Source organism: Pleuronectes platessa, chromosome 9 (genome assembly GCF_947347685.1).
Source record: "Pleuronectes platessa chromosome 9, fPlePla1.1, whole genome shotgun sequence".
Classification (NCBI taxonomy): domain Eukaryota; kingdom Metazoa; phylum Chordata; class Actinopteri; order Pleuronectiformes; family Pleuronectidae; genus Pleuronectes; species Pleuronectes platessa.
The window spans coordinates 26,559,589-26,571,314 of NC_070634.1; the positions used below are offsets into that span (position 1 = coordinate 26,559,589).

At 46.4% G+C, this 11,726-nt stretch overlaps 1 protein-coding gene across 1 annotated transcript in view; it reads left to right on the forward strand.

Moving 5' to 3' along the window:
• The window catches only part of LOC128448351 (adenylate cyclase type 1), a 32,517-nt gene extending 21,287 nt beyond the window's left edge, over window positions 1-11,230 (forward strand). Inside the window, exons 10-20 of the mRNA XM_053430954.1 lie at window positions 1,030-1,127; window positions 1,822-1,906; window positions 2,490-2,579; window positions 3,856-4,133; window positions 4,556-4,682; window positions 5,740-5,856; window positions 9,036-9,182; window positions 9,335-9,433; window positions 9,786-9,900; window positions 10,695-10,819; window positions 10,898-11,230. Of these exons, the coding sequence (XP_053286929.1) occupies window positions 1,030-1,127; window positions 1,822-1,906; window positions 2,490-2,579; window positions 3,856-4,133; window positions 4,556-4,682; window positions 5,740-5,856; window positions 9,036-9,182; window positions 9,335-9,433; window positions 9,786-9,900; window positions 10,695-10,819; window positions 10,898-11,230 (1,614 nt within the window). The remainder of the gene's footprint in view (window positions 1-1,029; window positions 1,128-1,821; window positions 1,907-2,489; window positions 2,580-3,855; window positions 4,134-4,555; window positions 4,683-5,739; window positions 5,857-9,035; window positions 9,183-9,334; window positions 9,434-9,785; window positions 9,901-10,694; window positions 10,820-10,897) is intronic.
• The last annotated feature ends 496 nt before the right edge of the window (window positions 11,231-11,726 follow it).

Sequence of the window (11,726 nt, forward strand, 5' to 3'; positions counted from 1 at the left end):
CATTACACACAAGGTAACATGCTCCCCCCCCCCCCTCCCCCCCATCTTATTATCTCAACCACACAGTCTCTGATTCCCTTTCTTCCTTTCTTCCCCTCTCTCCTACGCCTTGTCGTCTCTGATGTGTGTCTGTGTGTGTGTGTGTGTGTGTGTGCGTTTGCGTGTGTGTGTGCGTGTGTGTGTCAGTGTGTGTGTGAGGATTCCACCCACCCTCTCAGGAGGGGGTGCAGATAATGATTCGGGAACGTCTGAGTGGCACACGTGATATCTTTCTCCTGTGTGTGTGCGTGGGTGGAGTCATAAAGGAGACACAGAACAAGGGTGTGTGTTTGTGTGCATGTGTGTGTGTGTTTGTGTGTGTGTGTGTTTGTGTGTGTGTAACTGAACAAGAAAAATCATACACAAAGTAAAAACTAGTTTAGTAGTAATTGGATGTAATTTAAAATTATTCTGATTGTTTTTTGTGCCTGATTAGAATAAAGAATAAAGGTTTTATTTACTCCCACTCGACTGGGTAAAGATTTCTCTCATGCGATGCTGCTGGAGTTCAGCATCATGGGGGGGGAGGGATGAAAAACTCTCTCATCTGTTGTAGATAATTAAAATGACTGTGATGTTAACTCTCAGACAGATTCAGAAAACAAGCTACGAGCCCCCCCCCCCCAGTCTTTTGATTATGATGAGTAAGTTATTAAGATTCAAACACATTAAGTTATCACGTCTGACTGTAGAGGCCGCTGCTGCTCAGTCAAAGTTACACAATCACAAATGATGTCGGTCAGTAGTCACCTCATGTTAACGCACATTCACACATTTCATTGTAATACGAGGTTCAATATCTTCATCTTCAACGTTGAGGAGCCAGGTGGGAATCAAACCCCCAACCCTCCGACCCGCTCTACCCCCTGTACCGCATCCAGCTCTCAACCTATGCTCTCAACACACTTGTGCCTCCGGTGTTTATAAGCAGGCTCACGATTCCTCCTCGTGCAGATCTGCAGCAGTAACACAATGAATTGTTTCTCTCAGTATCACCAGGTGTATGACGACCATTTCATCAGTGCTGTGGTTCTCTCTCTAATCCTCGCTGCGCTGTTCGGCCTCATCTATCTGCTAATGATCCCACAGTGAGTGCACACACACACACACACACACACACACACACACACACACACACACACACACACACACACACACACACACACACACTTTTCCACATTGGCAGTTTCTCCATTGGTGTAGCATAATTGGATCACTCTTGCCGAGCTGTAGTGACACAATTAGAGGAGAAGGTTATTTCACTGCAGTCAGTGGAAAACCAGGGAAACCCGTCTCACTCTGGTCTCACCTCCTCTTTCTCCTTCTCCTCCTCCTCTCCCTCTCCTCCTCTTCCTATTCCTCTCCTACTCTCCTTCTCCTCTCCTCTCCTCTCCCTCTTCTCCTCTCCCTCTCACCTACTCTTCCTCTCTCCTCTCTCCTCTCCTCTTCCTCTCTCCTCTCCTCTCCTCTCCTCTTCCTCCCTTCTCCCTCTCCTCTCCTCTCCCTCCCTTCTCCATCCCTCCCTTCTCCCTCTTCCTCTCTCCTCCTCCTCCTCTCCCTCTCCTCCTATTCCTCTCTCCTCTCCTCTCCTCTCCTCTCCTCTCCTCTCCTCTTCCTCTCTCCTGTCCTCTCCTCTTCCTCCCTTCTCCCTTCCTCCCTTCTCCCTCTTCCTCGCTCCTCCTCCTCCTCTCCCTCTCCTCTCCTCTTCCTCTCCTCTTCCTCTCTCCTCCTCCTCTCCCTCTCCTCCTCTTCCTCCCTTCTCCCTCTCCTCTCCTCTCTCAGGGGGATGCTGGTGCTGCTGCTGCTGGTGCTGTGTGTGTGTTTCCATGTGGCCTGTGTCATGTATCTGCATCTCACCAGTGTTCAGGTAGGATTTATAAGGCTAGCACTTTCCCCCTGCTCCCACTCTTTATGCTAAGCTAAGCTAATTACCTGCTGGCTCGAGCTCTATCTTCTGCACGTAGACGATAACAGATCTGGAGAAAAGACAAAAGTTAATCACCTGAAATATTAAGCTATTTTTACGAGGCCATTTAGAAGAATATGCTGCAGTTTAAAAATGTATTTCATGTCTCACCCAGAAAACTGTATCTGTATCTATTACTGTATCTTCCTGAAACACAACAACGAACCATTTTAACACAGTTTAGACAAAAGGGTTTTGAATAAGTCAGGTGAGCAGGACGTCGTTCTTGCTTCTGACTTCCTCCTGCCTTTATGACACTGTGGCTCTATCACGCTACATTGAACTGTCATCGAGTCCTTTAAGCTTCTCCTCTAACTGGCAAGAACACAATGAGCCACAGCAACAGAATGCAGCCGTTTCATTTCCACTCCCGACTAATGATGTGTCCCAAATGCTATTGAGGTGGATAAACAGGTGCTTCATTTACTGACTCCTTCTATTCTCCTCCCTCCTCCACCTCCCCCGTCTCTCCCCCTGGTTCTAGTGCCAACCCGGCTGCCTCACCATCCAGATCCGATCGGTTCTGTTCGTGCTCCTCGTCCTGCTCACCTACTCCGTCGTCCAGGCCTGTGTGGTGAGTCTCTGTGTTCACACCAGACACACACATGTATGTTGTGAAGCTATTTAAAGTGACGTTTTTATCTGGAGCACATCTCTGCTTGAAACCGGCTCAAAGTGCTTCACAGAGCCAGAACCTTTTCTCAAACGATATTGATGCCAGAGCTGTGGATTTCAGCCGCTCTGCAGTATACTGGTCTGATACCAGTGTTCAGTTAAAGGCTGTTTACCTCACGAGGCACAATCAGTGTAAGTTACAGGGTTCAATCTTTAATATGAAAGGCCACGTCCTAAATGAAGATATAAATGAAGATGGACGACATGACAGCTCGTTAAATCGGAGCCAAAGTGTCTGGATGGATCTTAATTAGCAGATGGGACCTGAGCCAATGTGAAATTACATGAAATCATTTTGCACAAAGGTGGTTTTTATCATATTAGGTCGTTGTTATCACACTGACGTACGATCGTGTTTCTGATAAGTTTGGTTTTAATTATCTGATGAGATGAAAACGGGCTGAGAATGTATATAGATTTAATGAATTGTTATGTATTATTGAAATCATTAGGAATCATGCATCATCTTCAGGCTCAGGGTACACGGAATAAAATAAGGAATACAAATCTAAAATAACCTCCTTTTTCATATTGGTGAGCATGGACATTTGTAATCGGTGTTGCAAAGCTTTTATTATTTCCCTAAATTCAATATAATCTACTTAATTAAAGGGTCTTAAAAGCCTGTATGAATCTAACGATGATAAAAGCACTGGAGTCAGATGAGTTGTTGTCGTCTCATTGTTCTTCCGGCAGAGTTTAGTGTTTACTCGTCTCTGCAGAACTGGGACTTGGCAGAATCGCAGCCGAGCAGATGTTGCTTCAGAGTCTCAGAAGAATTCAAACATCGACTGTTCAAGAGTAAAATGCTCATTAGAATGTTTTTAATGTAAATTGGCTGGTGTCAACAAACACACTGGAGCTCAGCCGCTTTGTGTTTGTGTATAAACTCTGATCTCGTCAGGACCAACGTTGGCTGAAGTCTGGTCGGATTGAGGCTAAAGGTCGTTTCTAAGGTCATGGGTCAGTTTAGGGTTAGTCACATAGGAGGAAGGTTTTGCTGTAGCTAATTTCACTTGGACTTGAATCAAACTTTTTAAATTCCTTCATTATATTTGTTTGAAATACATGGATTTTTCTAGTTGGTCGATTAAAATCAGTTTTTCCAACAGGACCTACAGTTTTGCATATTAAACAAACTGCACTGTCATGAATAAACTGAAACCTGCTCGTAGGTGGGATGTGTTCCGTGGGTGAAGGTGGCGTTGGCGAACTCCAACCGCTCTGTGGACGTGGTCCCTGCAGACACGGGCGGCGTGGAACCCTCCAACAGCACGGCGGCGGAGAGAGCCTGCTCCAACATGGCCTATGGTCTGCTCTCCTGCGTGGCCGGCACCCTCACCGTCCTGCCCTACCTCCGCGTGTCCTCGCTCCCCAAGATCCTCCTGCTCCTCCTCCTCTCCGTCACCTACACCGTCATCATGGAGACCAGCGGCTACCGCCAAGCCGTGGGGTGAGACCGACCTGCCAGTGATGGTGTTTATGTGAAAATGTCCATTATAATGTCCTAAAATGTCTTGTTTTGTCTTAGTTCTGAGCACAAAGCAAAGAAAATGACTAAATTTTTACATTTAAAAGGACACAAGCAGTAAATATTGAGCTTTATTGCTTCATTTAGTTCAGTTAATTATTGAATAAATGTACATTTCTTTTTGTAAATGTTGTTATTTGCCTGTTATTGAGCTTTTGTCCTCAACCTCTCAACAATAACTTACAGAAAATGGTTGTTTACAGGCGACAAATAACTTGAACCACAAAACAATTGAAACGAAAACTCTGGCTTTTTGTGTGTTTCTTTCGTGTCTCGACAAAACAATCACTTAACAGTGAATTACACACACAAACCTCCAAACCTCCACTTTGTGTGTCCTTCAGTGGCGGCTTCCTCCACACGCAGGGCTACGACCCCGTGTTGGCGGTCCTGTTGTTTTCCGGAGCTCTGGCTCTTCATTCACGACAACTGGACCTGAAGCTGCGGCTCGATTATCTCTGGGCTACTCAGGTGAGTGTGTGTCTGTGGAACCTGTGGCTGCTGATGTGTGGTTATTGTGCGATTTATAATAAAATCCTCTCGTTAGGTCGTTTAGTTTCAGACGTTATTTGTGGGGTTGTTGGTTTGATCCTCATGTGGACGTGTCCCTTGAGCTTTGAACAGCTGATGAAAAGCTTTTAAATGAAAGTAAGGTGATGTATTCTGAGGCGACAGGAGCTCAGCTGGTTGGACGGTTTGTTTGCAGGGATGATGGTTCAATTCCCCAACTTCTCTTGTCTGTGTGTTGAAGTGTCCTTGAGCAAGACACTGACCCTGTGTGTTTGTAGCTAAGAATGAACGAATAGATTTAAATCAGAGAAAAATCCACGCTTCTAGATTTTAGTCTTTCTGTTTGAAGATAGTTCAAATATATTAATTTCAAATTTAGTCTAAATATAATTCTGGCTCAAGTTGGTGATGGTTTAATTTTGACCATTTATGAATGAATTCCCTGTTTAGATCGTTAGTGTCTTTGTGTTTATTACGTTAAACAGATCATATGTTATTATATGAGACATGTTTGAGATCTTAAATATGTGATTATAGATCACGACATAACATCTATTTTATTTTCTATTTAGACCAAAAACGATTCAGCCTCTAACAAACGTCTTCATAAGTGATGTGAAGGAATATTGTTGCACTGAAACATCTTGTAGGATTCTGTTGTAGGATATTGTGGTTAATATGATGTTTTATTCTCAGTGTGTGTGAGTTTATTTATATATATGAATATATATATATGTATATGTGTGTGTTTACATGCAGAGACTTGAAGAGTGGATAGTCAAAGAGTTTCTATTTTTAGAATCCACAGAGGTTTGTGTTGTTTGCAAATCATTATCACCCTCTAGTGTTGAGGTCGAGCTATTACATCCTGTGGTTGAGCTGCAGCAGAGCTTCATTGTGTCCAGACAACAGAGGACGTGTGTCTGTCATGTCTGTGTCATGTCTGTGTCATGTCTGTGTCACGTTCACGTTCATGTGAAGACGTGTCCCCTCCTGTGTGATCTGTCCTGCTGTCCAGGCCGAGGAGGACAGGGACGACATGGAGAAGGTGAAGCTGGACAACAAGAGGATCCTGTTCAACCTGCTGCCGGCTCATGTGGCTCAGCACTTCCTCATGTCCAACCCCAGGAACATGGTGAGAGTCCACCGTCGTGTCAGGGCTCGCCCGGCTGGGGGTGGGTGGGGGGGGGGGGTCCTCTGAGTGCATCTCCACAGCTTCCTGAGACGTCTGTGGGTCAGAGGGTGTCAGAGTGAAACTGAAGCTGCTCCAGGTCCCTGAGTCACACACATCTTTCAAAGACACACACGTTTCCTTTAGTTGGGAAATGAAACCAAAGAATTCACATAATTAAATAAACGATAAAGTCACAAAGACGGAGAAATAACACAACTAGATTCCTAGATATCAAGTTCACTGTAAGGTACACATGCAGTATAAGTACACAGGTATTTTAGTACTTTCAACAGCTTATAAAAACTTCAAATTGCTAACATACACATGTCCTGCTGTAACGGTACAGATTCAGTTAATTCACCGTCTTAACGAGATGAAATTTAAAGATCAACCAGTAGACGTGTACATTTATTATTGAGTGTGATGGAGCATATGTTTTTTATCTGTCAGCAGAAACTTTTTCAGTCTCATCATGAACCTTCGATCGTTCACCATGAAACTCGAGTTCCAAACGTCTTAAACTTTCACTTCTCAACCAAACTTAGTTCAGTTTGTCTGAAGCTTCTCCTCTGACCCCCCCCCCCCCTCCCGTCACTGAACCCATGTTCATCAGCCTGTGTGGAATCTAATCTGAGTATCTGCAGAGTTTCACTTCCAGATGATCATCAGCTCTGATTCTGCAGATCTCAACAGTTGCTGATTAAACCTGGAAGCTTCAGGCTTCGTGTTTGGCCTCGTTAACAGATTCCCTCTCTCTCTCTCTCTCTCTCTCTCTCTCTCTCTCTCTCTCTCTGTCTCTCTCTCTCTCTCTGTGACCGAGCCCTGTTTGGTTTCTGCATGTGGGAAAAATATCCTGTGTGTTCTGGACAATGGCTCGGCTTCCCCGACCATGTGTGCTGGTGTTAGAATGGAAGTGTGAGCTGTCTGCGTCCACTGATTGATGAACATCCCCTCCACTGATCCGTGTTCCTTCCTCCCCCCCCCCCCCCGCTCGCCCTCCTCCATCGGGAAGTGATGAAAACTCACATCCCTCCGCCTGCGAACCAGGAAGCACTCGGCCCCTCACGAGGAGCAGTTTGTAAACAGAGGAGCTGTCACCACATTCCTGCTGCTCGTAGTAAAATATGGACATTTAGTGGGTGTGGCCTGAGGATCCAAATTTAAACTTTAATTTAATTTGTCATTCAGAAATACAAAACTACTAAAAATGTATCTTTATTTACATTATAGTGAGGATTAAAACCTTAACTGCACATTCTTCATTCAGGGGTCAGACCTACACACCTCCTGGTTTATAATGAGCAGTTTAATACTGAAATATATATATAATTTTTTATTCTTTATTTATAATTATTCCATTAAACAGGATAAAAACAGGAAAATGAGACAAACGCCATCACCATCTTGCTGCTTTGTTTTCAACTCCTGTTGCACAACACCGGTTACACTAAAGTCTCTCCTAATAGAACACACTGTGATTGTGTATTTAAAACCTTCATGTTGTGAGTAGTGTGAGAGTGACACAGCTTTGACGTTGCAATCCAGAACTGAGCCTATTTAACATATTAGAATCAAATCGGGGCTAAGTTGATGATGACGTCAAGAACTGCAAGAAGCTTGATCTTCTAAAGCAAAGCTAAATGTCAAAGCTGCAGAAACGATCAGACTCTCTAATGTGTGTAAAGCTCCAGAAACACTGGTTCCTACATTTCCCATGATGCAGCTTGACAGGCTCTGGCGTTCTCCCATCATCCCAACATAGATCTTCTGTCCATGAGTTAAAGTTCACAACCTCAGGTAGAAGGAACTGGGATGTGAACCGTGCACTCACCTGGACCTGGATCCTGTAAACAGCACGAGTTGTATTTATGTGTTTAGAAGATTTACACAACAAATTGATCCGTCTTTACAATATTTAAACAATAATAAAGAGCTGATACTCATAAAAATATCTGTTAGGTGTCAAAAGTTCATATTTGATTTATTATTTAACATCAGCAAATAAACTTCCGCTGACTTTCCGAGCTGTTGTTCGGGCTCTAGATGACGTTCTGGTTATTTTTCTAAGATCGAGAGAAAATGTTTCTTAATATTTTGACACCACGTGAAAACACAATCACAAATACACTGTAGATATATGATATCTCAGTGTATTGTTCTCCTCCTCATCGTCAATAAGTGAATTTTCAACTGGTGGATTGTGCAGAGTGGAGCCTTCAGATGCTTCCGACATCATAACAGACGTTTGGTTTGTTTGTTTGTTTATGAGCGAGAGTAAACAGAAACTAACCGTGGAACAGGGAGGGAACCAGGATGTGGTTCAGGTCAGAGAAGAGAACTTAAAGGTTTGTTGTTGATCCATCACCTTCTGATCAGGAGATCCGGGAGAATTATTCTTTACTCTAAGGACCTTGGCATCGATCCACATGCTTTGGGCCAATCAGACGACACCTGGGTTCTGGTGAGTCGGTTAAACTCCCAGTTGGTTTTGTGCGTTAGCGAGAACCCAGAACTGTGTCACAGGAACAACAGTGAGTTCCTATCCTTCAACAATCAGTGGGCCAGCACCAGACGACGCAGGGATCATCTGAGGCTCAGACTGGTGAACACTGGGAACAGGAAGTGTGTTCCCGGCACACTGGTGACCCCACTGAGCCACGGTGTATAGAAAGACTTCCTCTCTTTCCTCTGGGCTAAAGTTCATCCATACACTGTATTCATAACACAACACAGTGGACCTCAGGGAATCTGCTGCTGCTGCAGAGTTTACCTGCGACTCGACTGTCCTGCACACACACACACACACACAGACACACACACACCATGTTAACACCAGCAGCTTGTTAAAGGTGACGGACACTTTTTGAATCTCTGTTGCTTGTAAGCTGCAGTTAACCCAAGAACATGTGTTTTCCTCACTTTGTCACTGTCATAGATTTAGTTTGATTTGTTTAGTGCTTCAATTGGAACCAGAAATTCACTTGGTTCCTATTAAATCTTTATTTCACATTTCTTAATGACTCTGCACCTGATTGGTTGTACAACTGGAATAATGTTGATGGTAAAATGACCTTAAACTTCGAATTTGACCAGAACCCAAACCTCCTCTCCTCCTCTCCTCCTCTCCTCCTCTCCTCCAGGACCTGTACTACCAGTCCTACGCTCAGGTCGGCGTTTTGTTCGCCTCCATCGCCAACTTCAACGACTTCTACATCGAGCTGGACGGGAACAACATGGGAGTCGAGTGTCTGAGGCTCCTCAACGAGATCATCGCCGACTTCGACGAGGTGAGGGAACAGCTTCTGGAAGGTTCATGTTCTGCAGATCTGGTATCAAATGGTCCCAGATGGGAAAGTTCTTCTTTCTGCTGGAAACTTTTGTTTGCATGAACTCAAACTGACAGTTTAATGATTCCCTCCTCTCCTCTCCTTCCTCCCAGCTGATGGATAAAGAGTGTTACAGGGACATCGAGAAGATCAAGACCATCGGCAGCACGTACATGGCTGCAGTCGGGCTGGTTCCTACGACTGCCTCCCAGGTACAGGCGCTATATTTAGACGCTTTGTGAGCACGGTGCCCTTTCTTGAGAGGCCTGTTATCCTCAGGTTGTTATTTTCTGGGTGTTGACGTTCAGAACACGTTTCACTCCACAAATCCTCTGCGAGGGATTAGCGGCCCCTGTGGCGTCAGCATATTTCACATTCATAATGTTTCTTTAAATCCTGCAAAGCTGACAAACAAAAGAGTCCTTTCTGCAACTTCTGCAAACGTCACCGCCGCTGACGCCCGAGGTGCTTTCACCGCGGGCAGAACAATATGTTCCATCATGTCAGGACACAGATGCACATGATGCACATAATTGAGTTTTCTTCTGTTTCACTGATTCTCAGCCCAAGAAGTCCGTCACCTCACATTTATGCACAGTGTCGGATTTTGCCATCGAGATGTTTGACGTCCTGGACGCCATCAACTACCAGTCCTACAACGACTTTGTCCTGAGAGTAGGTGAGGGAACACACACACACACACACACCTGACACACACACACACACACACAGAAATACATACACGGGTCTATATAAACATCGGGGCTACAGCTCCTGACCTATTTGCACTGGACACTGGACGTTCAGTGCCGGTAAGTTCGGCAGGAAATGCATCACAGAGAGAGCGGCGCGCTGCAGGAAGCTCGTCACAGACCTGAAGCTCCAGGTTCCATTGTGTTGGGTATCCTGTGGGGAGCCTGCGACAGGAGCCCGTGTTTAGTCCCAGTGTAGCCTGGTGTACACAGTGCCATCCTGTCTGCAGAACCCTGCGTACGTTTGGAAGTCCCACGTCGCAGAGGCTGCCGGTAATCTGCGTAAGACGACTGCACAAGTCCAGAAGGTTCAGAGAAGCAAACACGGGTCGAGGAGCCGGTGGTTCGATGTCCTGCAGAACATCAAGAATCAGTCTCACACGAGTTTGCATGAGTTTGATTTAGTTATAAACTGAGAATAGAAAAGACTCACCTCAGAAGTCATGATAAAAAGTTTCCTCCTGCACGATGGGACATGATTCACTCTTAACATCACAACTCATGATTCTGGAAACTGATACTTGGAGGCTGCGGCTCTGGAGGTAGAGCGGGTCGTCCACTAAGGTCTAGGGTTTGATCCATGGCTCCTGCTGAAGAGTTCTTGGACCAAATCGATTTTAGAGCTTCTACTGAAACACATTTTCTACAATCTGGAGTAAACGTAGAGCGACTCTAGAGCGACTCCAGAGCTGATGACCCGGATGTTGTGGCCTGATTCCAGGTATCAATGTGGGTCCGGTGGTGGCCGGAGTGATCGGGGCCCGGAGGCCTCAGTACGACATCTGGGGCAACACGGTGAACGTGGCCAGCAGGATGGACAGTACCGGAGTTCAGGGGAAGATCCAGGTACAGTTCTGCTCTGGCTTCTTTTAGAACCTTGAATATCGACCATGTCTCATGTGTCTCTCTGCGTTTCGCCTCCAGGTGACCGAGGACGTTTATCGCGTCCTCGCCGACCACTACGACTTCGTCTGCCGCGGCCAGGTCAGCGTGAAGGGCAAAGGTCAGATGCTCACCTACATCCTGGAGGGGCGGCGACGAGGCGGCCGGCCTCCTCAGAACCAGCTGCAGCCGCCCGGCCACCCGGACCGCCGGACCAGCGCCTTCGCCCACGGCAGCGTGTGCACCCGGCTGAGCCCCGCCCCCACCGTCACCACCTACGCCACCATCAGGACCCCGAACCCGGGCATGGCCAAGCCGACCACCTCCACCAGCTCCACCAGGTACCTGCCCTCTGTCCCCGCGGCCATGGTGTGACCGACGCTGTCTCCATGTTGACCCTGGGAAACGGGAGAATGATGGCGTGGAGCAGAGAGCGCTCCGTTCTTCTTCTACTGAGGCCGACACACTGATCATCCAATGGGAGGCCTGCGTTTAGGATCGACCACGGGCGTGTGGGGCGGCCTCCATCGGACTCACGCCTCCAGGGGGCGTCAGGCTCCAGGACTTTAAACCAATCACAGGCCAAGGATGTCTCCATGATCTCAGAGGCGACGCCGCGAAAAAACTGAATCCACGAAACACACTGCAATGCACCATGGGTAGTGTAGGCCACAAGCCTCAAACTCATCCAGAAGGTTCCGCCGACCGTTTCCTCTCAGTATAAAACCAAATCAGCCGCTCCTCACGATGAGTTCCTTGTCCTTTCTTTTCGTTGCCTTTTCTCGGTTCATCGGACTCGGACTCAGACTCGTGGTCACGGGCGCGGCGCCGTCCATCAGGCGCCTGTTTTCAAAGTGGATGAAGCCAAATG